We start from the raw sequence: 27,500 nt of genomic DNA, 5'->3' as shown, positions 1-27,500 counted from the left end.
ATCATGGCCATGGACATTGGATGTCTTGTGATCATGGCCATGGACATTGGATGTCTTTGTGATCATGGCCATGGACATTGGATGTCTTTGTGATCATGGCCATGGACATTGGATGTCTTTGTGATCATGGCCATGGACATTGGATGTCTTTGTGATCATGGCCATGGACATTGGATGTCTTTGTGATCATGGCCATGGACATTGGATGTCTTTGTGATCATGGCCATGGACATTGGATGTCTTACTCTACATAGATGTACTCAATAGTTGTGTCCTTGTGTGTGTGTGTGTGTGTGTGTGTGTGTGTGTGTGTGTGTGTGTGTATGTATGTGTGTGTGTGTGTGTGTGTGTGTGTGTGTGTGTATGTATGTGTGTGTGTATGTGTGTGTGTGTGTGTGTGTTTCGTGTTCGTGTACGTATGCACATGCATGTGTGTGCTTGTGCGTGTGCACATGCACACATGTGTGTATGTATGTGTATGTGTGTATGTATGTGTATGTGTGTATGTATGTGTATGTGTGTATGTCTGTATGCTTATGCGTGCATGTATGTGTACGTGTATGTATGCTTGGGCGTGCATGTGTGAATGCAAACATGTACTCGCCTGCACACCGAAATCCCACTCTGCCGTGGCATCATCTACAGCTGGCCAAGGTACTTGTACGTGTGAATGTTGCAAAACTGCATGCTTCTGCCCGATCCTATGGTCGAATTTTAGGCCACAGACAGTGTTCCTCAGTTGCATATGTTTGGTTCTGACTTTGGCTGACTGGGCGGATACGTCCATAATTTAACATCACAATAAAATAATTTGTAATTCAGCGCATGCGCAGATTGCGAATAGCAACTGAATATAGTGGTTTTCAGTTGACAAACCTCCTTTTCTTACATATGCTTAGGAGGGCAATCAAGTTCATTTTTTCAGTTGCAACAACCTCTTCCTCACAATCTAGCTCATGCTTTCAGAATAAAATCCAGATGATCAGCGATTGTTGTCATTTTCTGCATGTGAAGGTGATGATGATCAGATCTCATGCAGATATTTTCACCCGTGTGCAGCATGTTCAGATTTGTATCCAGGCACTGAGATTTGGGCTTTAGGCGCATCGGTTGTGTTCTGGGTGAGGGCCCAAGTGCCGTAGAATGTGCCATGTCTAAGTCACCGGTAATTTGCGTGTGTGCTCAATGTCAGCATTTCTATCTATTTTAAGTATGTGTCTGTCTGTCTGTCTGTCTGTCTGTCCGTCTTTCTTTCTGTCCGTCTTTCTTTCTCTTTCACTCTATGAATGCGTGTCGGCGTCATCACCGAATCTCGCACCATCCTGAAACAGCCATGTTTGCAAGTAAGTCATTCATTTTTTGCTGGATATTGGTTGTATAGATTCTCGGTTGGAGGACAGCAAATCAGCACACGAACCACAGAAGCCATTATAGTTTCGACTAGGTCTTTCATTCCATTGTATTGTATTCGACTTGAAGAGTAATGGTACGAAAGGCCTAGTCGAAACTATAATGGCTTCTGTGCTTCATGTGCTAATAATGGTTATGCTGCCTTTCGTTTTTAGTTTTCAACACCGTAAGTCTGATAACAACATACACAATTTCCCCTCAAAACCAATGAATAATACAATGCCATAGTGTTTGTATTGACGGCCAAGGTTGTGTCCCTGAGCATTATCAGATTCTACCTATGTGTATCGTCTTTGAAACCATTAGGCGGCAAGTAGAATTATTCCATCAGTTTGAGTCACGCCACACACCCGGATTAACTTTTACTAGTACAGTGAAACGTGTAACTAAAGACCACTGTGACTAGCGACCAGCCTGTTACTAAAGACCACTGTGACTAGCGACCAGCCTGTTACTAAAGACCACTGTGACTAGCGACCAGCCTGTTACTAAAGACCACTGTGACTAGCGACCAGCCTGTTACTAAAGACCACTGTGACTAGCGACCAGCCTGTTACTAAAGACCACTGTGACTAGCGAGTAGCCTGGTACTACCGACCACTTCGCCAGGCACGGACGGTCTCACATTCAAAATGCACTGTGACTAGCGACTACCTGCTGAACGCGACCAGCGACTGCCTTTTCTTGTCCCAAAGACGACTTTTGATCCGTAACTAGCGACCGCGATGTAGGAAATCAAATGTTGCTCGAAGCTCCTTCTGGAAATTTTGCTGATTTTCCCAAGGTCCTGAAAGGCATCTTTCGATACTATAGCTGAACAAATGAACGCAGGTCATTTTGACTGTGCAGTCGGTGTTGACTGCACTGCACCTGTCAAAGTTTCAAGCCCTGTGAAGAATAAACATGATAGGAAACGTCTTGGAGAGCGCATTGGACGCGCTCTCTGATCGATGTTACTACTCCGAGGAGAAACGAAGACTGCGCTTCTCTGTCACCCCAGTCATACAGACGAATCGACGGTGGCATCAAGGAATCCATAAACCATGCAGCACCACAAGGTCCTGATGCTGACGAATCGTGTTCAAGCAATCGAGAAGTCTGCACAACAAGGACAGTCGGTACGGTTGATTGCATGAACAAATTTGAAGCCCAGCGGAAAACGAAACTTCCACAGGGAGCGTTTGACTCCTGGCTTCAGAAGTAGCAGCTGAATTTGATGTCTGCAAAAATTAAACTCTTCTCTCTCTCTCTCCCCCTCTCTCTGACTCTCTCCGTCTTTCTCTCCAAGTGTTGTTTGACCTAAAATAAGAATGGTATTGCGCAAGTTCTGGGGAATTGTATTGGCTGCATTTTGATATACATATCATCTAATGGGATTATGGTCACGCAGTGCAAACCTCTAACTAAAGACCACCTGGTACTAAAGACCGCTTTTGCTGGAACCAAGGGGTGGTCGGTAGTCACAGGTTTTACTGTAGTAGAATTTATTATTTTACATGTACTAGGGAACTCCCAACAGGCGTTGCCTTTTTACTGGGAACCCTAGGAATGGCTTGGTGTTTGTGACAAATGCAGAAAGGGGCTTAGCTTGACGACATCCAGGTGGAAGCATGTTCCATCTGTCTGCTGCCAAAAATGAAATAGCATTCAGGCCGTAACGAGACGTAGCTCTGGGTAGGGTCAGAGCGGCTGAAGCCTGACCGCGGGTAGCAGCATTTGTGCGGCATGATGCAGAGCGGGGGTAAATATCGTAAGAGGACTGGTGCAACGAGATAGACACCTAAAAACAAACACAAACAGCTTCAAGTTTACATGGCGAGAGAAAGTATATTTGCCATCTATCTCTGTCTGTCTGTCTCACCTCTATTCTCCTCCTCTTTCTGCAGGCATCGCCATGGTGCTGCTGGGGGCAGTGATGGCTCTGGTCATGTAAACCAGATGACAGTCAGCTCATGTTGGTGGCCATCTTTGTCGTGGGAACGGAATCCATCGTCAGGAGCAGCTATGAAGAAGGCCCTAATAAGGAGTTCTAATTTTAGTATTATTTTCAATAGTTGCATATTCACACTCACTTGTTACGTGTTTTTCTCCCTTGCACCCTTTTCTCACCTTTTTTGTATGCTAGAGTCTCGCATCATCATTCATTATCATTGTTTCTGGATTTAGCTGTTCATCTTTATGCTGAGCCCTTTTGGCTGCCTTCCGTAGGTAACCCCTTGTACTTGTTTCCCTTTCCTTGCTTGTACCTCACCTGAAGACAAGGCTCGAAGGTATACATGTGCATGTACCAGTAAAGGTCAAGATGTTGTTGCTGAAGGACCTGAAGTGTGTCTTCTTCCTAACTGTTTAAAAAAAGGATTACAATTTTTTTCTCCCAGGAAGATTTTCTAAGAGAGCATTTCGGAGAATACCAGATAATGTGTGCAAGTCGATCTCTCCGATTTCGCTCAAATTTGGCAGGTAGGTTTCCTTTGGGGTGTAGATCGACAGTGCCAAGCCCTTGAACAAGTTTCTGAAGGGAACCTTGAAATTGGCATACCCCTCGAAAATGGTCGAAAACTCTCTTGCACTCACGTGCCACAGATTTTTAATGTAACCGCAGAGAATGCCGCAGGATAACCCCCCTTTTCCACGCGGATTTGGAATTTAGATATCTTGCATGCGTTTTTCCAAAGGGGCACGTTTTCATTTGCATTGCTAGCAGCAGACTCCGACATTGGTGCGTCCCCCGGGAAGATTTTTTCGCTTCAAAAATCACACCATTCCCTCAAATAGTGAACATGGATCCGCATGCCTAGGACGTGAGACTTTCTGAAAAGTCTCTAATTGCATCACTACTTGAAAGTCTTGTTACGAGAACAGTCTCATTATAAGATAACACAATCAATGGCCCAGAGATCATAATTCATAAACTTCACAAGAGAGATTGGAAGCTGTGTCGCAACTCTGAGTTTCACGTATCACTACGATCATCAGGCAACTCAATTAACTAACTAATTCATTAACTAATACTAATAAGCGAGGTCCTGTGCACAGCACACATCACACTGTACACAGAGAACAGAGAACATTGTACACAGGACACAGTCATGTGCCAAACTTCATGACATGGTGAAACCAGAATCAGTTACCCTAATATAAAAAACTACTTGAATTCACACGCACGCACGCACGCATGCACGCACGCATGCACGCACGCACGCACGCACTCACCCACCCACCCACCCACCCATGTCGAAAAATTATGACGTTTCGGGCCAGTCGCCCATCGTCGATGGTTCTGGTTCTGGTTTGCATCAGTAATGCATGTGAGTACGCTGGGATCAGCAATGCACTGCTCAACACCCCACACAACCCTACATCACCAATGCACTGTTCGACAGCCTACACGACCATACCCAGGTGGCTGAGCGCAGTGAGCGGGTGTTGGCGGTACAAATTACGTCATTGTGCAATGGGCCCATTACCTGCACAGTCATTGTCCGTCAGTTGTCCACTGGACAGGTGATTATCTGAAGACAGCAGCAAGTATGGCTGGAATGAGAGATAGTCCGCTAGCAAACCTTACGTATACAATCACATACACTCGCACATGCGTACACACTCATAAACACACACAAACACCCACCCACACACATGCGCACACACACACACACACACACACACACATACACACACACTGTACTGTACTGTACTGTATTGACAGCTACCCTAATGGGTCACACCGCCCTCCACCCAAGCATGGGTATGACAAGGGGCAGTGGCAACAAAAACAAAAACAGCAAGCAGAGAGAGATAGCAGGAGAAAGACAGCGATAGTAGTACATCTGGTGTGCGACGTAAAGAAAAGAGAGATGACAAGAGATACGCACAAAATGGAAACAATAATTATTATTTGAACCTGTATTATTGCAGTTCCGAAACAATCAACCAGGTGATGGAGTGTGGGCACCCGAAGTCCCACCTGGACTCCACTGGAAGAACATTCCACGCAGGGATATCAGCGATAGGCCAAGCGTCGAAAAACAGCCATCAGGACACATCGTCTAGAAGTCCACCGCGCTCGAACTGAAATTGCAGGATCAAACAATTTCCCATGCGTCGTCAGGCAGCGTAACTCTTCTCCCTTCATCACCATCCATCTCCAGCAACCGTCTCCACTCACAGCTCATGCCTCTCATGAGAGAGAGAGAGAGAGAGAGAGAGAGAGGGAGAGAGAGGGAGAGAGAGAGAGAGACGGGGGAGAGAGAGAGAGAGAGACGGGGGAGAGAGAGAGAGAGAGAGTGTGGGGTGGCCGGTTTGAGCAAGCCTATTTTGATGTTCCGGTGTTCAACCCTTTGGCTAGCTCAAATCAGGCTCACTCTCTCTCCGCTACATATGCCAAGCACGAAGGTGAGAAGCGCCGACAATACGCGGAGCGTGTGCGGGAGATCGAACATGCAGTGTTTGTACCACTCGTGCTCAGCGCCACTGGAGGGCAGGGAAAGGCTGCTAGTGCACTTTACAAGCGCCTTGCCACGATGCTTTGCGAGAAGCGGAAGGAGCCGTATTGGGTCATGAATCGTTGTATCAGGTGTCGGCTTGGCCTTGCGCTGATTCGCTCGACCATTGCGTGCCTCAGAGCTCACCGCGGTCGCCCTCACACTGTACTATCGACGGGCTCCGCGTCGCTGATGGTCTCCGAGTGCTGCTTGCTCGGCTAACCTTGGACATCCTGCATGGCGCATTCATGTAACCATAGTTCTCAACATTTTTGTCACGTGATCTTCAGTTGAGCTTGTCTTACACATCGTAGCTACACCTGTAGTATTTTCCTGCACGACAATAATTCTTGTTTATTTTGCCCGTAGAAAAGGCTTTTGACTAGGGTCCAGCGGATACTGCTCCGAAAATGTTCGTATAATGCTTATCAAAATGCTCTAACAACTACCTTGTAATGCTGATTATAATGCTTCAACAAGGCTAGCTATAATGCTCTTGGTTTGGAACAAAAATGGCAGAAAGGCTGCACATTGTCAAACTTCCAGGAAAGGACGCATTTAGTCGATCTGCCTCTGAAGCTGCTACAATATCTCTCATGAGCTCCACCACTTCTTAGCACTATACGGCTGGATCGAGTCTCCATTGGTTGCTCTCCATTGCAACTTTGATGCAGGGCTGTGGCTGAATAGTGGGTGTATCGAATCTTTTCCCTTGCTTATCCATGTAGTAAGAGGTAAAACCATTATTGCTGGTGGCCATTTGGATGCTGGAAGCATATCATGGGAAGTGGTGTTCCTGCCTGCAGACAATATGTCACTGCTTCCACTCTGTGAAAAACGTCAGTCTTCATCTGAAACAGCTCACGTGAAGCCAGTCGACAGGCGATGTCAGATCGAGATCCCTCCCATTTGCGGAAGTCCTGAAAACACATGGTCAGAAGTTGTTTTGCCGCTCTACATCCTCTGCTTGCGCTGTCTTCTTTTCCTGAGGTTGCGTGGAGACAAATGGTTGGCCACAATACTTTTCTTTTCTGATAACACTTGACTGTAGGCCTTGCATTACAATCGTCCACGACGAACTGTACGTGCTTCACCAGGAAAGTAAGACAGGCGCTCCTGAGCACTCAAATCGACTTGGTAATGCGTCCACGAGAAATTCTAGTTCTTTTCGAGCCTGCTGATTTAGACTCGGCAAAGGCTGTTATTTGGGACAAGCTCTTTCTGTATATAGCCGCTCATTCATCCAGGTCCAAATTTATCAATAGATGAGTGTTTTCTTCAGTATCGCTAGAGATATGCTATGGCCAGAGCCTATGGCATAACAGGAAACTCCTCTTCGCCTCTTTGGTATTCCATTCGCGGACGTCCAGTCTCCTCCATGGCTCTCCATGATTTCTAAAAAAGAACTCCTCGTAAATCATCGTTCCGGATAATGTGTAACAGCATCAGTTGCAACGTTGGGCATGCTACATCACCTGTACATTTACCTGACTACATTGCTACATAAAGACTTTATGTAGCAATGGCATTACATGTATGAAGTCAGGTAAATGTAGCATTACCGCTAAATGTGTTACGTGTCTACAAATCACAAAGGTATGTGCCGGTACAATACATGGCATCGCACCTCATGGCTTTAGCCGATTGTTGCCAAAAACCTTATATTTCCCGACATTATCCTCTATGAAACTCGTTACGCCGCTCAAACCTTACATAATGCTCGCCTTGTTCCTTGCTAATGTTCCATAATGCTCTGATGCTCGGATAGTCTCATAATGCCAAATATAATGCGGCATTATCCGCTGGACCCTACTTTTGACGGACAAAAAAAAGAAGAAAAAAAAACTAAAAACTAAATCAACACTTACCATGTGCATATATTGTGACCAGGGAGCCGGAATCGTATCTTACGACTCCCTGATTGTGACATACGATTGTTCTATTCTCTGACAGGGAGTACCTGCATGTTAGGCGATGACGCCTTAGGGCTAGGCGGATAATGCTCGCCGGAATCCCTCATTCTGCTTTTCGGTCTGCTTAATATTCTGCTCATGAAAGTGCATTTTCTGCTGAAATTTCTGCTGAAATCCAGTTATGTAAAAATACACTTGGCACACATAATTGGGTTCAGGATCTAAAAAGATGAGTCATGTGAAATACTAGACAAGGCATGAAGAAGAACACATGTGGCCGGCGCAGGCGCACTTCAGATGAAGGCTAGCCACACTACATAATATGGCCCAGTTGCAGCGATTTTCGACCTTCGTTACAAAATGCTTGTTTTGCGAACATTTTCAAGTCTGACTTCACTGGTACATGGTACATGGTGTCGTGATCCACGCCCGTCCGCGGCCCGGCTTGCGCAGCAAAAGATGATTTGATTTGAATCTTTTCACACAGCGGGCTTTTTCACCGAAGGTCGAAAATCGCTGCAACTGGGCCATATTATGTAGATCTACGACTCGTAGACTTCTGCCACTGGCCTGCCATTCAAGGCTGCTACCTTCCGCAAAGTAACAGTTCCGGCCACATTTGGTGGATGGATGGACTGCGTGTCGAAGAACGCGGCAAATCTGCTGCAAAAGCAGAACGTCGCACGCCAATTCCGTGGTAACTGTCATTTGACATGGCAGAGAATGCTTTTTCAGCCCCCGTTCTGCCGAAATATGCTCGACCCCCCAAACAGGCGTTTTCTGCCGAAAATTCTGCCGGCATTATCCGCCAAGCCCTATGACGCCTGTTGGGAATTCCCTAGTAAAATAAGAATAAAAATAAATAAAACGTACATGTGCTGCGCTATCATGCACATGTACATGCGTTGAATCTTTCCGGAGTCCGGACTGTATATTTTCGTCTGTAGACCAGTCTGTGCTGCATGCGCACTCCTCCTACTGACTGTGCGCGTGCGTGCGTGGCGGTCTACTGTCATGTTCGAGCAAATCACCGCAGCACCATTCATGCGCAGGCAACGCGCCGTGGGCGCTGCCATCCAACGCCGGGTCGTTTCGTGAGTCGTGTGGGTGTTGTTGAGTGAATTCAGTTGAATTGGTTTCGGCGCACTGTGCTCTGTAGTTTGTTTGCCTGGCCGCCTAGCTTCGTCGCAACTACCAGACACTCGCTCAGTTGATTGCTAGCAGATTACTCGCGCAAGCATCATCATGAAGGTTTGGATCGCTGCCCTGTGCGGAGCACTACTAGTGCACAGCACCGCTGCCTTCCTCTTCTACCAGCCACGAGTTCCGAATGCCGGCGACCGAAGCAAAAACGTGTCGTCACGCGTACCTGCACCATACGGTATCTCGAACACGTAAGTCAGACTCTTTAAAGCTTTGTGACTAGTCTAGTTGGACGGTTATGCCTGCAGGTGTATCTTGTCCCATCCTCTTTAGACGCCAGCCCTGGTAGAAAGGGTACTGTAAAACGACAAACTTTCGCGAGCGATTAACTTTCGCGACTTTCGCGAGCAGGGTCGAATCGCGAAAGTTTGACACGCGAAATTAATTTGTAGATCTACGATCGATCGTTTTGCAACAGATCTGAACAGTACGACTCGTACTCGTACATGCGCATGCATCACTCACTGCACTGACTGTACATTCACAGCGCTGATCGATGCTTGCACGGCCGGCTATGTCCAACCAAAGTGCGCAGCTGTTGCAACGACGGGTTACGTACCAACACCAGTCTTGCAAGTAACCGTTGAAACATTAGTTGTCGTTGGAGTACGGCGACTTGAACCAGAAGAGAATAAAACGATCGACTGGAGAATGTCTCAGTGTTGTGGAGAGTGTAGTAGAACTTCTTGGAGCGTTTGGCCAGCTTGCTGTTGCGTAGATTTTAGTGTTGTACTGCTCGAAGAAGTCTTCTGAATTGTATCGCGATGAGTATCGCAGTGGCTCAGCAGTTCGAAGAGAAAGTCTTCCGATGATCCCTCTTCGAACGTGCCATCCTTTCTCCCAGTACTAGTACTTACCTTATGGTTCTCTTTGATGCCTTGACTCCTTCTTACATTCCTTGATTCCTACTTTCATTCTTTGATTTCTTCTCTCATTCTTCATGCACTCTGCGCCCAGCACTCCGAGGCTTCGTAAAATAAAATTCTTTGATATTCGGTGGAAGGTAAAAATCGCTAAAATTAATCGCCGCTAACTGGTCCAGTTTGCCAAAACGCTAAATTTAGCCGCCGCGAAAGTTTGTCGTTTTACAGTAAATAGTAACTTCCTACGAAGCTGGATCATTATAATCAGAGTCCAAACGTCGGCACCATCCTCAAACTAGTTTTAGCAGTGGTCGAGCGAGATGTATCCCTGCTCGAAGTCGATAAAAGTCGCTACAAAGTGCTCACGTTATAGGAAACTTTGGCGATTGGCGAATGTTCAGAGACGGACTTTATGCCCGAGTTGTGATAGTAGTGTACAGGGCCTGCTCTAGACATTCAACACAGCCCGGTCAGAGTGTACCTGGCGCATGCAGGCCAGCCGGGTCAAGCCGGGTCAGATCATCCGGCAGAAAAACAACCAAAAAGCCTGCTCAAAACGCAGGAAAACAGAAAGGCGAATTTATTACCGGAAATCGGAAATTTTAGAGAACAAGGCGAACTATCAAAGTCCCTGCCCGCAAACGTAGAAGGTAAACGACAAAGCGTGAGTTCTTTTTCTCTTCGCGCCGCTTTTGACTGCCTGCCCCCATCGACTTTGAATGTCCTGACTTCCTGCTCGCCGTTGGCCAGATCGCGCTAGAACCAGTTGACCCTAGCCGAGTTTCTGTCGCTTGTAGACTGTAGTGTGTAGATCTACGATTGTGCTAGATTTGCAACAGATGGGGTCCGCGAGTCGTAAAATACCGGTATTTTAGGAATCCATTGTCAGTTTGAGACATTTTTCAGCCAGGTCAGACTGGACCCGGTGTTATCTGTTCAGCCAGGTCGTGCAGTTCCCCAGCCGGGCGCGTGACCCGGCTGACCCGGCTCTATAGCAGGCCCTGGACTGTAGTAGCAGTAGTAGTGGCAATTATGTGCTTTGCCGGAGCGACAATGCCAACAATCTAGGCGTGATCTTGCCTGCGACTGAGTCACTCGGCCCATTGCAGACTTTGAAAGTGTGCGCGCAACGTGACACCAAGATCTAACTGTAAAAAGCTCACAGTGACATTTTGACGCCAGGCTTTGCGATGTCTGAAACGGTAGCGCACGTTCAGTGTATCGCCTTGCATACCTGTATACCGTTACAATGGAATGATAATGGTGTAGCTGTAGCCTTGTGTAGGTTTTGATGAGTAGAATGCCTTCGGTTGACATCTCTCACGTCGCCACTCGCAGGCCTGGCATGCCGGAAGACTATGGTGACACAAGTATTACTATTAATAGTCACAACAACAATATTCTCCTACCCCTTCAACACTGCCTGTGCAGTCAGCAGGAGAAGAATGTGTCATGACGCGACGCCGTTTGCACGCTACACAGCAAGTACAGTGACACCTGTCTAAGACGACTTCTCAAGGGACCTTCAAAGCGTGGAGATGGTCTCCTTATCCAGGGTCAATTGACTGGAAATAGCATCCCTTGGTCCTGGTTCCAGTGGTCGTCTAGTCGCCTTATCCGAGTGGTCGCCTTATCCGAGTGGTCGCCTTATCCGAGTGGTCGCCTTATCCGAGTGGTCGCCTTATCCGAGTGGTCGCCTTATCCGAGTGGTCGCCTTATCCGAGTGGTCGCCTTGACAGGTTTTACTGTACTGTGATGGCAACTGAAATCCGACCCCAGACACTGCAAACGCCCAGCAAGTGCTTGTACAATGTACAATACTCGCGAAAAAAATCCGGTCAATGCTTATGGTAAGCGACTACGATGCATGCAGCATTGGCCGGATTTCTTGGCAAATATTGTAAGTTGTAACACTACGAAATACATGAAGAGACTGCTAACATCGGTGCTGCACACGAGCACGAACATGAAAGGTCGGATTTCAGCTGCCACCACCGTACTGACCGTACTGACCAAGCTGATTGTGCGCGACACGTCGGCAGTAGTCTATTCAGCGCGGCGGGGATGCGGAGCCTGCCAGCCTTCCTGCCATTGGTTTTCTCAGCCAGTGCACTGGTGGTGGGATGGGGAAATTAATTACTTGCCACCAGCCTTTACAAGCAACTGGTACAGTAAAGCCCATCACGCAAGCAGAGAACTCTACAATAATAATTGTCACCTGATGATTGCATTGAGCAAGAAACTCCGAGTTGCGACAACTCTGAAAAACTCCATTGTGCCTTTTGTGTGCAATAAAAATAATTGTCATGTAGTTGTTTTGTCCATACTTCAAATTCAAGTACAAGGAATTTTTCGATGAAGTGAAAGGTATATGTACCAGGGTATGGCGGTATGAAATAATGCAAAAGATGACCAACAGGAGCTGGACGACTGTCATAATAAGATGACCAAATGATAAAGTCTACTACATGTACATGTACATGTAGTTCCCACTGGCTTCCCACTGCCTCCGCCTTGTCTTTGCATGTACGGTTGTACCTTTAGACAATGTGTCTGGGGTCCTTGCTGCAAATACCGGTACTAAAATAATGATCAATACCAGGGCGTCGTAAAATACCGTATTTTACGACAATAATCAATACCCTGTGAGTAATAGGAGTGTAAGTGTCATGGCTGAGGTATAATGCTACAACCAAGATGGGAGATAGAACCGGCAAAAGAAGTACATTGTAAGATACCGCCCTGCAATGGATGGTCAGCTACCTCACCCATCGCCGTCAACGTGTTCGTGTCGGCGACGCCTTCAGTGAGTGGCAAGCCATACCAGCAGGGGTGCCCCAAGGATCCGTTCTAGGCCCCCTGCTGTTCTTGATCTACACCATTGACCTGCCCTCTGCCTGCACTAACTCGAACACAAAGTGCAGCCAATTTGCAGATGACACGGCGCTCATCGCAACACACCAGAGCCGTTTGACATCGGAGTTGTCCCTGCAGTCAGCCGTTTCAGCTGCCGCAACCTGGCTGCGCAGATGGCACCTCCTCGTCAATGCCTCAAAGACCGTTACCTTGTCGTTCACACCAAACCACCAACTCAACATCACTCTTAATGGCACACCCCTAAAGCAAGTCAAAGAACACCGTCACCTTGGAATCATACTACAAAACAACCTCCAATGGAACTCACATGTCACGCACATAATAAACAAATCCAAAAAACTCCTTCACCAACTTCGTAAAACACGAGGCCAACTTAACACCCCCAGTCTGCTCGTAATCTACACCGCCTACATTCGCCCGGTTATAGAGTACGGCAGTCTCGTGTTATCCAACACCACCCGCACACAGAAGGACCAATTAGAACGCGTTCAGCGACGAGCAGCCCGTATCTGCCTGCGGATCCCCCTTTTTGCACCAGTCCATCACAGCTCACTTCTTCATCATCTCCAACTCCCCACATTAGTCTCCCGGCAACGCTTACGACAGGTTACTCTTGCCCACAACATCAAGTACATCCGCGCTCCCCTTCACCTGCAACAGCCTCACCTTGCACGACCAATCACAGAGCAGCCATATGCACTACGACACATGAGAACATACACATTGAGAACATCACACACATACCGACACACCAACTCACCCATCAACCTATCCCTTCACAATTTCAACCAACTACCCCCCGACCTGCGTGAAACAAATAGCAAGCATGCGTTTAAATCAATGGCGTCTAGCCTCATTCTATCATCCATATGCTCCTGTAGTAGCTCACACTGTACCCCATCGTGACCCCATCCCCCTGCAATGTGTTGGTTTCCTTACTTGCTAGACTGATTTTATATGATTCTGGACTGATTTGAATCATATTATCTTCCTTATTGGCCATGAGCCATCGTGGAAATAAAGAATAATAATAAAAAAAAGGTTTCAGCGGGAATTGTCCTTGTGGTCCTTCAATGTGATGAAGGCATTCGCCTTGGGTATAACACCTCCATCCGGTCGTGGAACTCGTGTATGTGACATTAGCAACATCGGGAGTAGCTCAGTCAGGGACACATTTGTGTACGGTCAGCATGGAAAGTTTGGAAACGTTGATCCGCTACATTTTAATGGGCCGCGGACTAATGTCCGTATCAATGTCCCTAACGTCGATCCGCTACATCTTTGGCTATCACCCCTCTCTCATTCAATAATATTGGCATTGCTTGCCACGAGATGACGATGCAATAAATAAATAAATAAATAAATAATCGTTATGGGCCGTGGATCAATGTCCCAATTATTGTCGTAGTTCACACCAGTTGTCGATTGTAGCAAGTGCAGCATCCCATGGCAGCGGTCTAAAGGAACAGTAATGACGTCGTACAGAAATAAACAGCAAAAGTAGCAATACTTTGTGCCTCGGGTATACGTAGGAAAACTAACACGGGCAGTCGAGGGAGCTCGAAGCAGAGCCCTCAATGCACACAGTCAAAATAAATGTGCAGAGCAGCATGCACATACAACTGAGGCGAAAGGCTGTGCAGGTGTAACTAACGTCTAAGTTTCATGCATTTCAGCGATCATCACGCAGCGGCATGCACCCTTCCAACGTTCTTTGTGTCCTTGGTGTTTGCCGAACTTGTGTTCGTCTATTCGCCTTCTCTCGTGTGTACAATGTACCTTGAAATACCTTGTTCCAGTGGAGATCCCCGCTTAGTCGTGTTTAATACGTAAAATAAAAAATAAAATAAAAAACGTCCACCAGAATATTGGACAATCGTCTCTACTTTCCCTTTGTCTAGTCCACGCTGCGTTCCTGTCATCCACCTCCTGCATTTTACTTGCTTGCTTGTGCGTGTGTGTATGTCCTGTGTGCGTGTGTTTGTGTGCATGCGTATGTGTTTGTGCACGCACGCACGTGCGCGTGTTGTGTATGTCCGTGTTTTCGTGTGTTGCTTTTGGCTGGCCACAGATTCTGTGATTCCGTGGGACACGTGGCTAGCTGCACCGGGCCACCATCCGGCAAAGGTACGAACAATACTGCTGTAGTCTCGAAGTCTGAAGAAAATGTTGAGCGGTCTCTGTTTGGATGACAGCTACACCATAGCTCAGTGGTTAGACTTAGAGCATCGCTGGCCTTGAGCGCAGGTCACTGGTTCCAGTCCTGGTGGCAACAGGCTATTTTTTATTCAGACTTTTCCGTTTTCCGTTTTCCATTCCCTCAACGATATTATTTACTGCACAAGTACAAATTTTCGTTTGGAATTAACTTTCGCTATATTCGTTTGGATCAAGGCGCAGATGCAGCTCCTAAGCGGTGGGAGGTGAGTAGATCAGACCCACCACAAAGTGGTCAAAGACCGAAATCCCATTCACTGCATCCATGTTTCCCTCGTGCCAGGCCACGAGTTCCCAATTAACTGTGGGTCGCAGCACGGCTGGAAAAAATCCTTCCGCTTCCAAGCAGGACTTGAACCTGGTACCCTCTGTTTCTCAATCATGGTCTTAGACCATCCCACTATGAGGGTGGTGGCGTTCCTGCGGATGCGGAAAACTGGGCCTTTGGCCGAGTCTCACGCGAACCGTGACATTTTTTTATATATTTTTTTATATTCGTCTAATAGGCTATTGGGGGCACAAAATAACTAAAGTGTGTACCAAACTAAAGGTTTTCTCTGAACGTTTGGGTGACAGACCTCGACCAAAACCGAAATTTAGTACGTAACAGGCCTGCTGGTGGAGTGAAATAACGAAAGATTTCGTGGACGAAAACTTGTACTGTAAAAGCCATTATTCTAACGAGGCGCATATATAACCATTTCCCAAAATTGACTAGTTTACGTGTACCAAAGGTAACGAGTCTACTAACGACTCTCACTCATCTTCAACGCTCAATAGGACAGTATACGCATCGATTTCTGTATAACGATTTCTATTTTGACGACAGATTTCTCCTCGTTAATTCTAGGTGGCCTTAGCACTTGGTTATAATTACATGTATGGCTTTTACAGTAGTTATACAGTAGTTATTTTCTCTTTCAAAACTGGCTGATCAGTGATGCATCTCGTCACGTGACGCTGGCCCTGCAGGCACGGTCGCGTGTTTCAGGTGTTCGCATCCGGCAATAGATTGCATATATTCCTATTTTTACTAGGGAATTCCCAACAGGCGTTGACGACGCCTTTTTACAGGGAACCCTAGAACTAGTTCGCTGGAGCTGGTGGACTAGACATGCAGCAAGTCGGTGGAAGTGCGTTCCACCTGGCAGCGCCTAGGTGCGAAATCGCACTGAAGCCATATCTGGTGTTAGCAGAGGGCAGAACAAGAGCAGCTGGGACTTGGCCACGGATGGTGGCTGCCAGTGTGGGCACCATGGGCGCGCAAGGTAAAGCGATCTCGCAGAAGAGGACTTGCAAGTCCTAGGGATAGGTAATGGACATTAACAAAAATCCAAAAAATAAACCATTGCACGCCAAGGACAGATGCCCCACCTAGGCTAGCTAGAGTGGTTTCACATCTTTGTCACGTGACTAAATTTGTGCGGCAGGTGAGCATGGTGTCAATTATTGGTGATCATGTGGACAGTGGAACCGACATGACGGACATCGTGTGACCCATACACATGATACATGCAGGGGTTGAGTGGGGTTAGAACCAACGTTGCTGTCCCATAATGTGTCAGGTGATAGATGTGAAACCACCGTATTGCAACTGCTAGTATGAAGGTAGTGCAAACCGTGCCGAGAATGCTGCACAGTTTCTCCTCACACTTACCAATGATAATAATAATTATTGAGAACCCTACTGCTCAGTTTTCGTTCACTATGCTCCGGGAAAATTGCTTCCCCTAGGACTCTGTTGTTGTTGTTGCTGATGTTGCTGACGTTGTTGCTGGTGTTGTTGTCTTCATTGCCACGGTCATCATCGTCATGATTGTTGACAGGAAACCCTTTTGGCAAGGCCTTCCATACCATTGGAGGAATATGGAACGAGACGATCTGCATGGCGGACAGTGACGGTGATGGCGTTGCTAACGGAGCGGAGCTTGGAGACCCCAACTGCACCTTTATACAGGGTAGCACGCCATTAATCACCACTGGCATTAGCCACCCAGGTAAGCCATTGGTCTTATTCATATACATGACTTTGTACTACTGTGGTATGTAAAGGAAAAATAAAGTAAAAATAAAGCAAAAAATTAAATAGAGACTTAGTCCGAGGGAAACATATCAGCACATGAAGAGACGAGGGCACGAAGCTAGTTGAAAATCTGATAAGGCCTTTCGTACCATTACTCTTCAAAATCAGTACATGGTGATAGTGTGACGAAGCACAGCGATGTCAATTTATACAGCATATTGGCGGAAAAACTGTGATAAAACGTACACAGGCTGAGTGATAGTGTGAGTTGCGCCAAAGAGTACACGCACTATAACAGGGAGGTGGGAAGTCAAAATAGCTCTAGCTTCCTAACAAACTCCTTCTGTCTACACAGCTCAGGTTGTAGCTTGGCAATGTAAACAGCCTCTAGCACATCTAGGTGACATTTGCTGCTCGCCCGCGCGCGCGTGAATCTTGAAGTGCTCTGGAACATTCTTACATACTGCATTCAGGCAAGAAGGGGACATGATCAGATGTGTAGTTATTGCAGAATCATTTTTCACAGCTGATGGGTTGTGTGAATCACGCTGGTTGGGTTCACACTTACTAGTACTCGGGATAGGGTTAGTCTGCGCTACCTGATCCGATGGGCTCCTGGTCGGTGTCCGTGCAACTCATGGCGTTGTTGTAGTAGCCGAGTACTGCGGCGAGCGCTGATTGTAGTCTGCACCTTCTTGGAGCCGACACGCTGTATGATGGTTGAAGCGGTGACAGTTGGCTTTGTCAGGGCTGTTGCCAGTGCCTTCTGCTTGGGCGGTCTTCCTCTCCTGGGTTTGACGTAGTCGACACCTGGTGTTGCGGCCATGACTAGTCTTGGCGGAATATGCTGCGACATGCGATCACCTAGGCATTGGGTTGGCTTGCCAATGTGCCTGTGGCCACACTCACAGGTAAATAGATATAATTACTTGACTTTGCTAATATTAGTCATCGACAAGACAAGACAAGGCTCCGGGACGGAACCTGCGCTGGTGTGAGGCAAGCCAACAACGCGTTACCGCGAGCTAGCACACTATGAGAGTCTAGGGCTTTGATTGAGATACTCGAGGTACCTGGTTCAAATCCTGCCTGGGAGCGGGTTTTCCAGCCGTGCTGCTGCCCACAGTCAATTGGGAACAACTTGTGGCCAGGCACAAGGGGTACATGGATACAGCTACTGGGGTTTCTCGGCACTTGTGCCAGTGGTTGTGAGGCTTTTTCCCATTACCCCTACCATTAGACGCTGCATCTGCGGCTAGATTTACCGGGTGTCAGCGGCCATCGTGAGTTCCCTTTGGGAACGAACACGATCATTTACTTTTTTATTTTATATAATTACGCCACTGGAACTGTTGCATGCTCATTTCAGCTGCTGAGTGTGAACACCCTCCAACTGTAAAATTGCTAAAAAAAAACACGTTCGTCCAAAACCTGTGGAGATGTTATGGTTTTGGGTCACGTCTGCGCACCTTGAAAACTGCCTTGTGAATTAAGGGCGTGGGAAGATATTCGACATTGGTGCGATGATGAGGGGGGGGAGGGGTTAGTCCTCTTTTTTTTTTGAAAATTCGGGCCAAATAGCCTATGTTTTATTGCTTGGAAAATCACGATATGAAATTATTGGTGCTGCTTTGGTCGCACCTTCGGCACCAGTTCTGATGCCCCTGTAAATGCCCTATGCTTTTCAGACGTTCCCCTTTCCAATTCACTCTGAGATTTATGAATGTCCTATGTTTGGTGTTCTTGTTGCAGGATTTGCCTGCTCAACAGCTGCCGATCCATTCTGCTTGTCTTCCCGTAAGTGACCTCAGCTCGCTCCCAGGAAATGACGAAACTCTTTTCTACAGTCCATTCAGAAAAAGATGGACTCCTAGCTTTTGGCCATAAATGGGTCAGACTTTGAGTTTTTTAAGAATTTGTTTGGCAATCCCCTATGGAATCCTCTTCCAATTATGTTTCTGAAGTTTTTTTTGTCCAAAACAAGCCATAGCAAGAATAGGATTTCGGCCAGGTTTTGCCCCAAAAAGCACTGAATTGGGAAAAACCATCAAAATCCAGGCCGTTTGACCCCGCCTGCAACAGTGCATTCTGCGGTTCGAACCCCAGTTCAGGCACCCTTTTTGGACACTTTTTCAAATTTCAAAGTTTGCAGCACTGCACTGCACTGTGTACGATGAAATCACGAAAAATCGCCAAATTCGGGAGCTCGCCAGAGCCAGGGCCCATCTTTTTATGAATGGACTGTAAACACGGTTGCATGTTCTGCCATCGACAACTTCCATTGAACTTCGCACGAGAACTTCATTAACTCCAATGAAGTAAATATTATAATTCTAATCAGAATATTAACTGAAGGCTTGTTCCAGGTACTGCAAACCCAGAAATCTTTGCGATCCTTAAACGTTCGCGATTTTCGCGACGGTTGTGAAATCGATCGAAACAGCTCTGTAGATTGCATACTTATAAAGATTATTACGTTGCAATTACGTTGTAACGATACTTCTAATGGATTTGTGTGAAATGCAGTGCGCTCTTGAGTGTAGGCAGGTTGCCTGCAAACGATTCAAGTATAATGAAGCTGCGTGAAGCGTCCTTCAAAAATTTTATAAAGATTATTATTATAATTATTATACTTACGCACATGTGATGATGTGTGCCAGTTTTGAATGTACATGTGTTTTGTATTTCTGTGCCTGTCTGGGTTTTGTATTCCAATGCAGCGGTCTCACAATTCAGTAAGGGTTCCGTGTCATGTCTAACCTTCATTACCTCCTCCTCCTCCTCATCCTCCTCTTCTTCTTCTTCTTCTTCTTCTTCTTCTTCTTCTTCTTCTTCTTCCTCCTCCTCCTCCTCCTCCTCCTTCTCCTACTATACTCCCACGGTGCTGCTTAATGCAATTGTTGTAGCAGCATATTTAACGTCGCACCACAAACAGGCGGCATCGCCTCCTTTGATACATGTGAACCACAGAGGGAATGAGAGAGAGAGAGAGAGAGAGACAGTTCTGTACCCCGCCTAATAAGAAAAGGCTTTGACGGGGACCCCCCACCCCCCCCCCCGCCCCCCTATCACCCCAAGTGGTATGTTGGCGGCACACACAGCTGGCATTCTCTGCCCCCTACATGTTCGTAAGTTGAGACATGCGGTCCTGGTTTACGACTTACTATGACCTACGGAGCCAGATGTTGTGTCAACAAACGCAAACACACGAGGTAGGGTTTGTGACTTATCTTTCAGAAGACAAAGAGAAAAGACTTCTTGTCCATAGCAAAGGACAGGCAGAAAACCGTGATGCATGTGTGTACTAGTATGCGTACACACGCGAGTGCAAAAGGGCAATGCGTACAACAGGCAGAACATATATGGATACACCACGCCCCTTCTGAGATAAAAGACATATTTATCTGATCAAAACAAACAAAAACAAAAAAAACACAGCAGCAATGAAGTGCATAAGTAACAGCAACAGTCATAGGTCCGGCAGAAGAGCAGAAACAGAATGAGGACAAAGTCATCAGTCATAAGATTGTCCGCGTGTGGATATCACATTAAACGGGACATTCTGCTGCCGATGGCGATGACTGCGGCGTGGTGCAGGCTGTGCTGGGGCATGTACACCAGGGGCAATAGAGGCAACTGGTGTCTGGCCTTGTGCCGCGTCTGGAGCATAAACAGTAGGGACGGCTGCAGCTGGCGGGGGTGTAGGAGAGACTCTTGGTCGGAGGAAACGGCGGTTGCGCCAATAGATGCGGCCGCTTGGAAGTTTCACCAAGTAGTCCCGGTGCTGACCAATGGCTACGATTGAGCCATGAGCTGACCACAACTTGGTCCGGGGATGCTGGATGTCGACATGTGCTCCAAGAGACAGACGAGGAAGGGACCGAGCAGAGCGGTTGTAATGCTGCTGAGTCGACTCCAGGTAGTGTGATGAGCGCTGGTCAACTTCATTAGCGTGTGTTTGCCATGCAGGAGCAAAGCTGGAATGGTGGGCAAACACAAAAGACGACAGAGGCCGGCCGTAGAGAGCTTGGGCTGGACTCTGACCAGTGGCGTTCGGGGTATTCCTCCACTCAAGCAACGCACGTTGAAAGGAATCCACGTCGAGGTCGCCATTACTAGTGGTCTTGTGAATTAGCGACTTCATGGCTTTCACGGCATTCTCGGCAAGCCCATTCGACTGCGGATAATGGGGAGAGGATTTAGCATGACGGATGTGCCAGGTATCACAGAACTTAGCGAACACATGGGACTGGAACTGAGGGCCACCATCACTGGTAAGTACCTCGGGGACACCAATGTCAGGAAACCAGCGGCGAAGAGACCGAATGACGTCTGCAGAGGAGGCAGTGCGTCCGAGCTTGGCAACGCAGGGCCAGCTGGTTAGTCGGTCCACATACACTAGATACTGCAGGCCTTCACACTCAAACAGGTCGGCGCTGCAATGCTGGAATGGCAGATCTGGAGCACGATCGTCCACACGGAGTGGCTCCTTCGGTTGTGAGGCGCTGTGCAGGCGGCACTTGTCACAACTGCGGACAACATGCTCGATGTCGGCTGACAATCGTGGCCAGAATACAATCTGCCGGGCACGGGACTTCGTGCGCGTCAATCCTTGATGGGATGCGTGCAGATCAGACAAGACACGCTGCCGGAGAGCGACGGGAATCAAGAGACGGGGTCCTTTCATCACTAAACCACTGTCAATAGAGAGGTGCTCGTGACCATTCCAGTACGGCTGGAGTGACTCAGGCATGAGGGACCTCTTAGCAGGGAAACCAGACACGATGAACTGAACTAGGCACTGGTAGTCAGCGTCGGCCTGGGCGGCGGAGCGGAGCGCGTGGTACTTCAGGCCACCAGACGTATCAAGCGTGCACACACGGATAGCAGCGCCCTGAGAGACAGTACTCTCACCCAGTTCATCGTCAGGGCAGGGGTCGCTGACTGGATGGCGGGACAGAGCGTCAGGGAAAGCATGATCCGTGCCTTTCCGCCAGGTTGCGTGTAGCTGATAGGGCCGAAGTTTCAGGACGAGCCGCTGCAGCCGGGGATTCTCTATCTGATCCAAGTAGTAGGAGTTCAGAATAGGGATGAGCGGGCGGTGGTCGGTAATAACTTCGAACCGAGCACCGGAGAGATAGATCGAACACTTGCGTACTGCCCAGGTAACCGCAAGGCATTCAAGCTCAATGACGGCGTATCTCGTCTCGGCATCAGAGAGGAACCGGCTTCCACATTGGAGTATGCACCAGGTGTCGCCCTGCTGCTGCCACAAAACATAACCAAGTCCGTTCTTCACGGACGCATCAGTTTCTAACCGAAGCGGTCGGCCAGGCTGAAAGAACGACAATATCGGGGGAGAAGCCAGGGCAGCTTTGACGGCGTTAAACGCGTCAGTGTGTGCCGACTCCCACAGGAACACATTCGTGGACTTCAGCAACGGGCGAAGCGGGTCGCTGAGCTGTGCGATACGGGGCGAGAAATCACTACACTGATTGATTAGCCCGAAGAATGAGCGGACGTCAGTGCGATTAACGGGTACTGGGAAATCAGTGATGGCTGCCGTCTTGTCACTGTCAACGGTGTAACCATCCGTGTTGATGTGGTAGCCACAGTAGTCGACTTCTGGGACGCCGAAGACGAATTTCTTGGCGCTCAGGGTAATGCCGTGCTGACGGGCGCGGAGCAGAGCGTCACGAACGTGGGTGAAATGAGTCGTCAGTTCCGTATCGTACACAAGACCATCGTCAACCACTTTTACGAAGTTGGTGAGGCGATCAAACGCTGCGTCGGTACGGGAGTTGAATACATCACCAGCCGAGACAAGGCCCTGCGGGTTGCGAAGAAACTGGTACCGCCCCCACGGTGTGATAAAGGTGGTGAGCGGCTTGGCATCGTCGGACAGCGGGACTTGCCAATAGCCATGTCGGGCGTCGAGCTTCGTGAAGTAGCGGGCTTTGCCGATGGCTGCCACTGCGTCATGTGGTGTACGAGCAGGATGGGTGGGTCTGCGTACCTGATCATTCAGCTTTCGAAGGTCCACAGTCAGTCGCATCTCAGTTGTGCCCTTCTTCTCAACGAGAACGATCGGATGGCACCACGCAGAGGGTTCTGTGACTGGCTCGATAATGCGATCATCGACCATACTGTCCAGTTGGGACTTTATCTGATCCCGGTAGGCAAACGGTATGGTGCGAGCAGTGCGGACGCAGCTGGGTTCTGCACCTGGTTCCAACTGAATGTCCATGGGCGGACCATCCATTGGTGGAAGCTGTGAGCTGTCGAAAACGTCGGCAAACTCTTCCAGAAGCTGCTGTTGGAGCTGCCGGGCCGTGTTGGGTTCAGTACGGGCAGAACGGACAAACACGGAGGGCCAAGAAGCAGGCAACAGATTCAAGGCACAGAGGCTTTGGCGGGATAGCAGTGCCTCATCCAGGCCTTTGTACACGTGCAGTGTGGTGTCGTGTGTGACGGAATCGAGCGTCAAGGTCGCCTGGATCTTGCCAAGACTGGTCAAGGGTGCGCCATCAGCGGTGCGCACAACATCCTTGTCGGTAGGCAGATTCTCAATAAAGTCTCCGAGGAGCTCGAGGTGTGCAGGGCCAATAGCGTTGATGTCGCTGCCGGTGTCAGGAAGCCAGCGCAAACTGGTTGGCTTGTCGGCAGACACGAGCTGCGTGTTGACGGCTATGGTAGCCCCTTCACGGGAGGACGCGGCACGTTGCAGCTTCAGCTGACCGACAGTCCTCTTAGAAGCAGACGGACACATGGATAAGAAGTGACCGGTGCGTTGGCAGCCATTGCATTTGCGATCCGCAGCAGGGCAGGGTCGCTTGCTATGAGCGGTGCGGCCACAGTTGGGACACTTGTCCGGCGAGGGCTTGCTGCCAGACTTGGTATCCTTGGCTGCGGGTGCTCGAGCTTGCTTGGATGCCATTCCTTTCTGCTTCTTATAGCTGGAACGAACGGCACTCACGGACGCGTCTCCAGTGGCCTGACTGGGGATACGTGACGAGGTTTGACTGGCAGCCTCCTCGCCGCGGCATAGGTCGACGCAGGTTGCCAGGGTTAGATCCTTCATTGCCAGCAGCTTGTGTCGAACGTCATCCTGCAGGATGCCGGTAACAATGCGGTCTCGCAGAATTTCATCCGTGTTAGCCTGGAGCGACTGCTGGCATGTTTGACACATACGCCCTGAGCATGTCGAACAGACATCCAACCCGGAGAAGTTGCACGCATGAAACAACTCCCTCAGGGATGTGTACCACGCGTCGAACGTCTCTCCAGGTTGCTGGGCACGGCGGTAAAATTCAATCCTGTCCAGCAGGGGGTTGCGCTGGCGCCGGATGAACTTGCGTAGTTCAACCATGGCCTCCGGGACATCATGGGTGTTTGGCACCACAATCACACCTTCACGAACGAAACGTCGCAGGTCCTCATCCAAGGCCTGCCTAAACGCGGCCATCCTTGTCTCGCGGGGCTGCGCTGACAACAGCTGACACCGGGAGTAGTCCTCCCAGGCCTCGCTCCACGATACAAATTCAGCTAGATTCGCCGACGACAACAATATGGGCCGATCCACAGCGACGAGCTTGGTGGATGGAGCAGGAGCAGACGAAGCAGGTGCACTCGTGCTGCTTGATGATCCTTGCGACATTGACTGCAACAGAGTTTGGAGCTGCGCATCGCGCTGGGCAGATGCTTGCACTTGAGCTTGGATCAGCTGCACCAGTTGGTTGATGTCCGGCTGTGACTTAGCACCATCCGCCATGGCGAAATCACAACTATCGATATCGTACTACAAGGCTACGAAAAAATTCTAGAACTTCGAAACGGACAATTTTCGAAGCGAAACGAAAACGGGCAGAGAGCAACACTACAGGTGGGCTACTCTACAACTGCAATGGAACTACTAGTATACTAAGACTACAGGTAAAGTAAGACGTTCACTGCGCCATGTTGTGTCAACAAACGCAAACACACGAGGTAGGGTTTGTGACTTATCTTTCAGAAGACAAAGAGAAAAGACTTCTTGTCCATAGCAAAGGACAGGCAGAAAACCGTGATGCATGTGTGTACTAGTATGCGTACACACGCGAGTGCAAAAGGGCAATGCGTACAACAGGCAGAACATATATGGATACACCACCAGACAAGACAGTTTAAACTTAGAGCGTGTGACTTGCGATAGCTTAACAAACAGAGCGCATGGCGGTGTAATGGGGGAGACCCCTAGGTCCTGTGCTGTGTCCATGGGCAGCCATGTTTGGACGGGGATTCTCCATTCCAATGTCACCTCTGAGTGCACTCAAGGATCTGATAAAAACTTACAAGTAAAAAGGACTATATCCTGATGATGCCGTCCTGGGTGAAAAATTTGGACAATTGACTGTATGTGGTGTAGCCAAGGACTGCTTGTGTGTGTTGCGAGTTGGGTGTACTGAAAATTTGACAGGGCTACAGTGGGGTTTCAAAGTTCTTAAAAAAAAAGTAAAAAAGGATTGAAAATATGTAGTTTTGAGAGAGTAAATGACTAGAGAAGCCTATTGATCGCCTCATTCTCTGTGGTTCTGACGATGGGTGACTGGCACGAAACGTCAATAATAATATATTATTATTATCACTGATAAAAGAATTTTCATCCAGCGCACGCGCCGACTGAATAGCAACTGAATACTAGCAGAGCGGTTGTCGCTGTTGACAAACCCCCTTTTATTCTCTGTGCTGATGTGTTTATTGTGACTAGTGACCGCACCGACTGGTGGAAGTGGTGCTACTACAGGTTAGTGATACAGTGGTTAGAGTGATCAGACGAAAGAGACATGATCCTGAGTTTGCATGGGAGTAGACGGGGAAAAAACCCTTTCTTTCTTGTTTCTCTGCAACAATGAACGTCATACTCGAATTTTTTCCTGTCGGGATGCCGGTAGGGTGGCATACATGTATGTCCCATACCGAATTTTGAAAGAGATCTGACTTCTTTGGGACAATGGAGAGCCAAAATACTGAAATTTCCCCTTCTACTCCCATACAACGTCTATCTCTCTGACGTCATAAATCCGGCCTAGTCTGGGCAATTTAATGGCGTCATCATGATGTCACCAAATTTAGTGCAAATTTCAAGCTGGTATACTAGTAACTCGGGAACGGCTGCTTCGATCAACCTGGGACCTTCAACATTGGAATCAGTGCATTTTTCGCTACTGGTTATGAAGTTTTCATTTTGGGTGAACTTTCCCTTTATCCCTGAATCTGACTGCTATCATTTCTGTCACCCCAAGTGGAATGTTGGCGGCACACACAGCAGACATCCGCTGCCTCCCACACGTGTGTAAGTTGAGACACGCAGTACTGGTTTACGGCTTACTGTGACCTACCGAGCCAGACAAGACAGTTTAGACTTGGAGGCGTGTGACTTGTGATAGCTGAATGAACAGAGAACATGGCGGTGTAATGGTGGATACCCCTAGTACCCTGTGCTGTGTTCATGAGCAGCCATGTTCGAACGGGGACTCCCCTTCCAATATCACCACTTCGTTAAAGAATGTGATAAGGAAAAGATTGAAAATACGTAGTTTTGAGGGAGTAGAAAACTCAAGAAGCCTATCATTGCTGCCCAGTGCAGCCTCTACTCAGTACCTGTTTTTTTTGTCCACATAACTATTTATTTTACGAGTTGGGTTTGTGAATGATAGTAAAAAATGATTGTCATTCTCTGTGCTGCTGTGCTTATTGTGATCAGGGGCTGCAACGACCGGTCCTGCTACTACAAGTAAGCTTGGTATAATTATATAGAAGCCTTGCTTGATAGTTTAACATGTTTTCTATTTCGACAGCATGTTACAAGACGGCCGGGACTCTGCCAACCGAGTTATGGTTGTAGTCAGGAGCACTATGCCTCCTCGCCTCGTAGCATGCGGTCAAAATCGAAAACATACAAGTAAGCTGTAGAGTGATTAGAGTGATCGGGCGAGAGAGACGTGGCCACTGGCCTGAGTTCGAAATGAGAATGTGGTGAGTGCTGATGTGCAATGGCATATCAGTGGGCGTGGTGGTGCATGTACATGTACATGTATGTTGATGACATTATTATTATAATTATTATTATAATTATTATTACTGGTATTTTAACTGGTTTTGAGGGAAAGAGACAAACGGGAAAAGTCTGAAGAAAAAATTGACTGTCACCACCAGGACTCGAACCAGGGACCCTCGCTTGTAGCCAGCGATGCTCTAACCACTGAGCTATGGTGTAGTCGTCAATTATTATTATTATTATTACTTTACTATGTGCACATCCCTACAAAATAATGGGGGTACTGAAAGAGACAAAGTAAAAGTACAAAGACAACAAAGGAGTAGTAGGTGCTGCAAGAGCGTTGCTGGTCAGGCGCAGTGCACTCCTCCGACCATTCCGGATTCCGGTCTCGGAATTAACTGAACGTACATGTACTGACATACAAGAGAGAGATAGATAGAGAGAGAGAGAGAGAGAGAGAGAGAGAGAGAGAGT

General features: G+C 48.0%; 1 protein-coding gene and 1 long non-coding RNA gene across 2 annotated transcripts in view; both read left to right on the top strand.

The window, feature by feature from the left end:
* Positions 1-322: 322 nt before the first annotated feature.
* Positions 323-3,842, top strand: LOC135811313 (uncharacterized). The gene is made up of 2 exons (XR_010552589.1): positions 323-1,343; positions 3,297-3,842. It is a non-coding gene; the product is annotated as an uncharacterized LOC135811313 (long non-coding RNA).
* An 8,764-nt stretch (positions 3,843-12,606) lies between these two features.
* The window catches only part of LOC135811311 (temptin-like), a gene marked incomplete in the record, with an annotated part of 21,632 nt that continues 6,738 nt past the window's right edge, over positions 12,607-27,500 (top strand). The window contains 7 exon segments of the mRNA XM_065324532.1: positions 12,607-12,786; positions 14,820-14,874; positions 16,791-16,961; positions 18,740-18,784; positions 19,708-19,722; positions 25,734-25,769; positions 26,730-26,759. Of these exon segments, the coding sequence (XP_065180604.1) occupies positions 12,622-12,786; positions 14,820-14,874; positions 16,791-16,961; positions 18,740-18,784; positions 19,708-19,722; positions 25,734-25,769; positions 26,730-26,759 (517 nt within the window).

The sequence above is a fragment of the Sycon ciliatum genome, chromosome 3 (assembly GCF_964019385.1).
Source record: "Sycon ciliatum chromosome 3, ocSycCili1.1, whole genome shotgun sequence".
In the NCBI taxonomy this organism is placed as follows: Eukaryota; Metazoa; Porifera; class Calcarea; order Leucosolenida; family Sycettidae; genus Sycon; species Sycon ciliatum.
The sequence above is the reverse complement of the archived record's forward strand: the minus strand, read 5'-3'. Positions and strand labels throughout refer to the sequence as shown.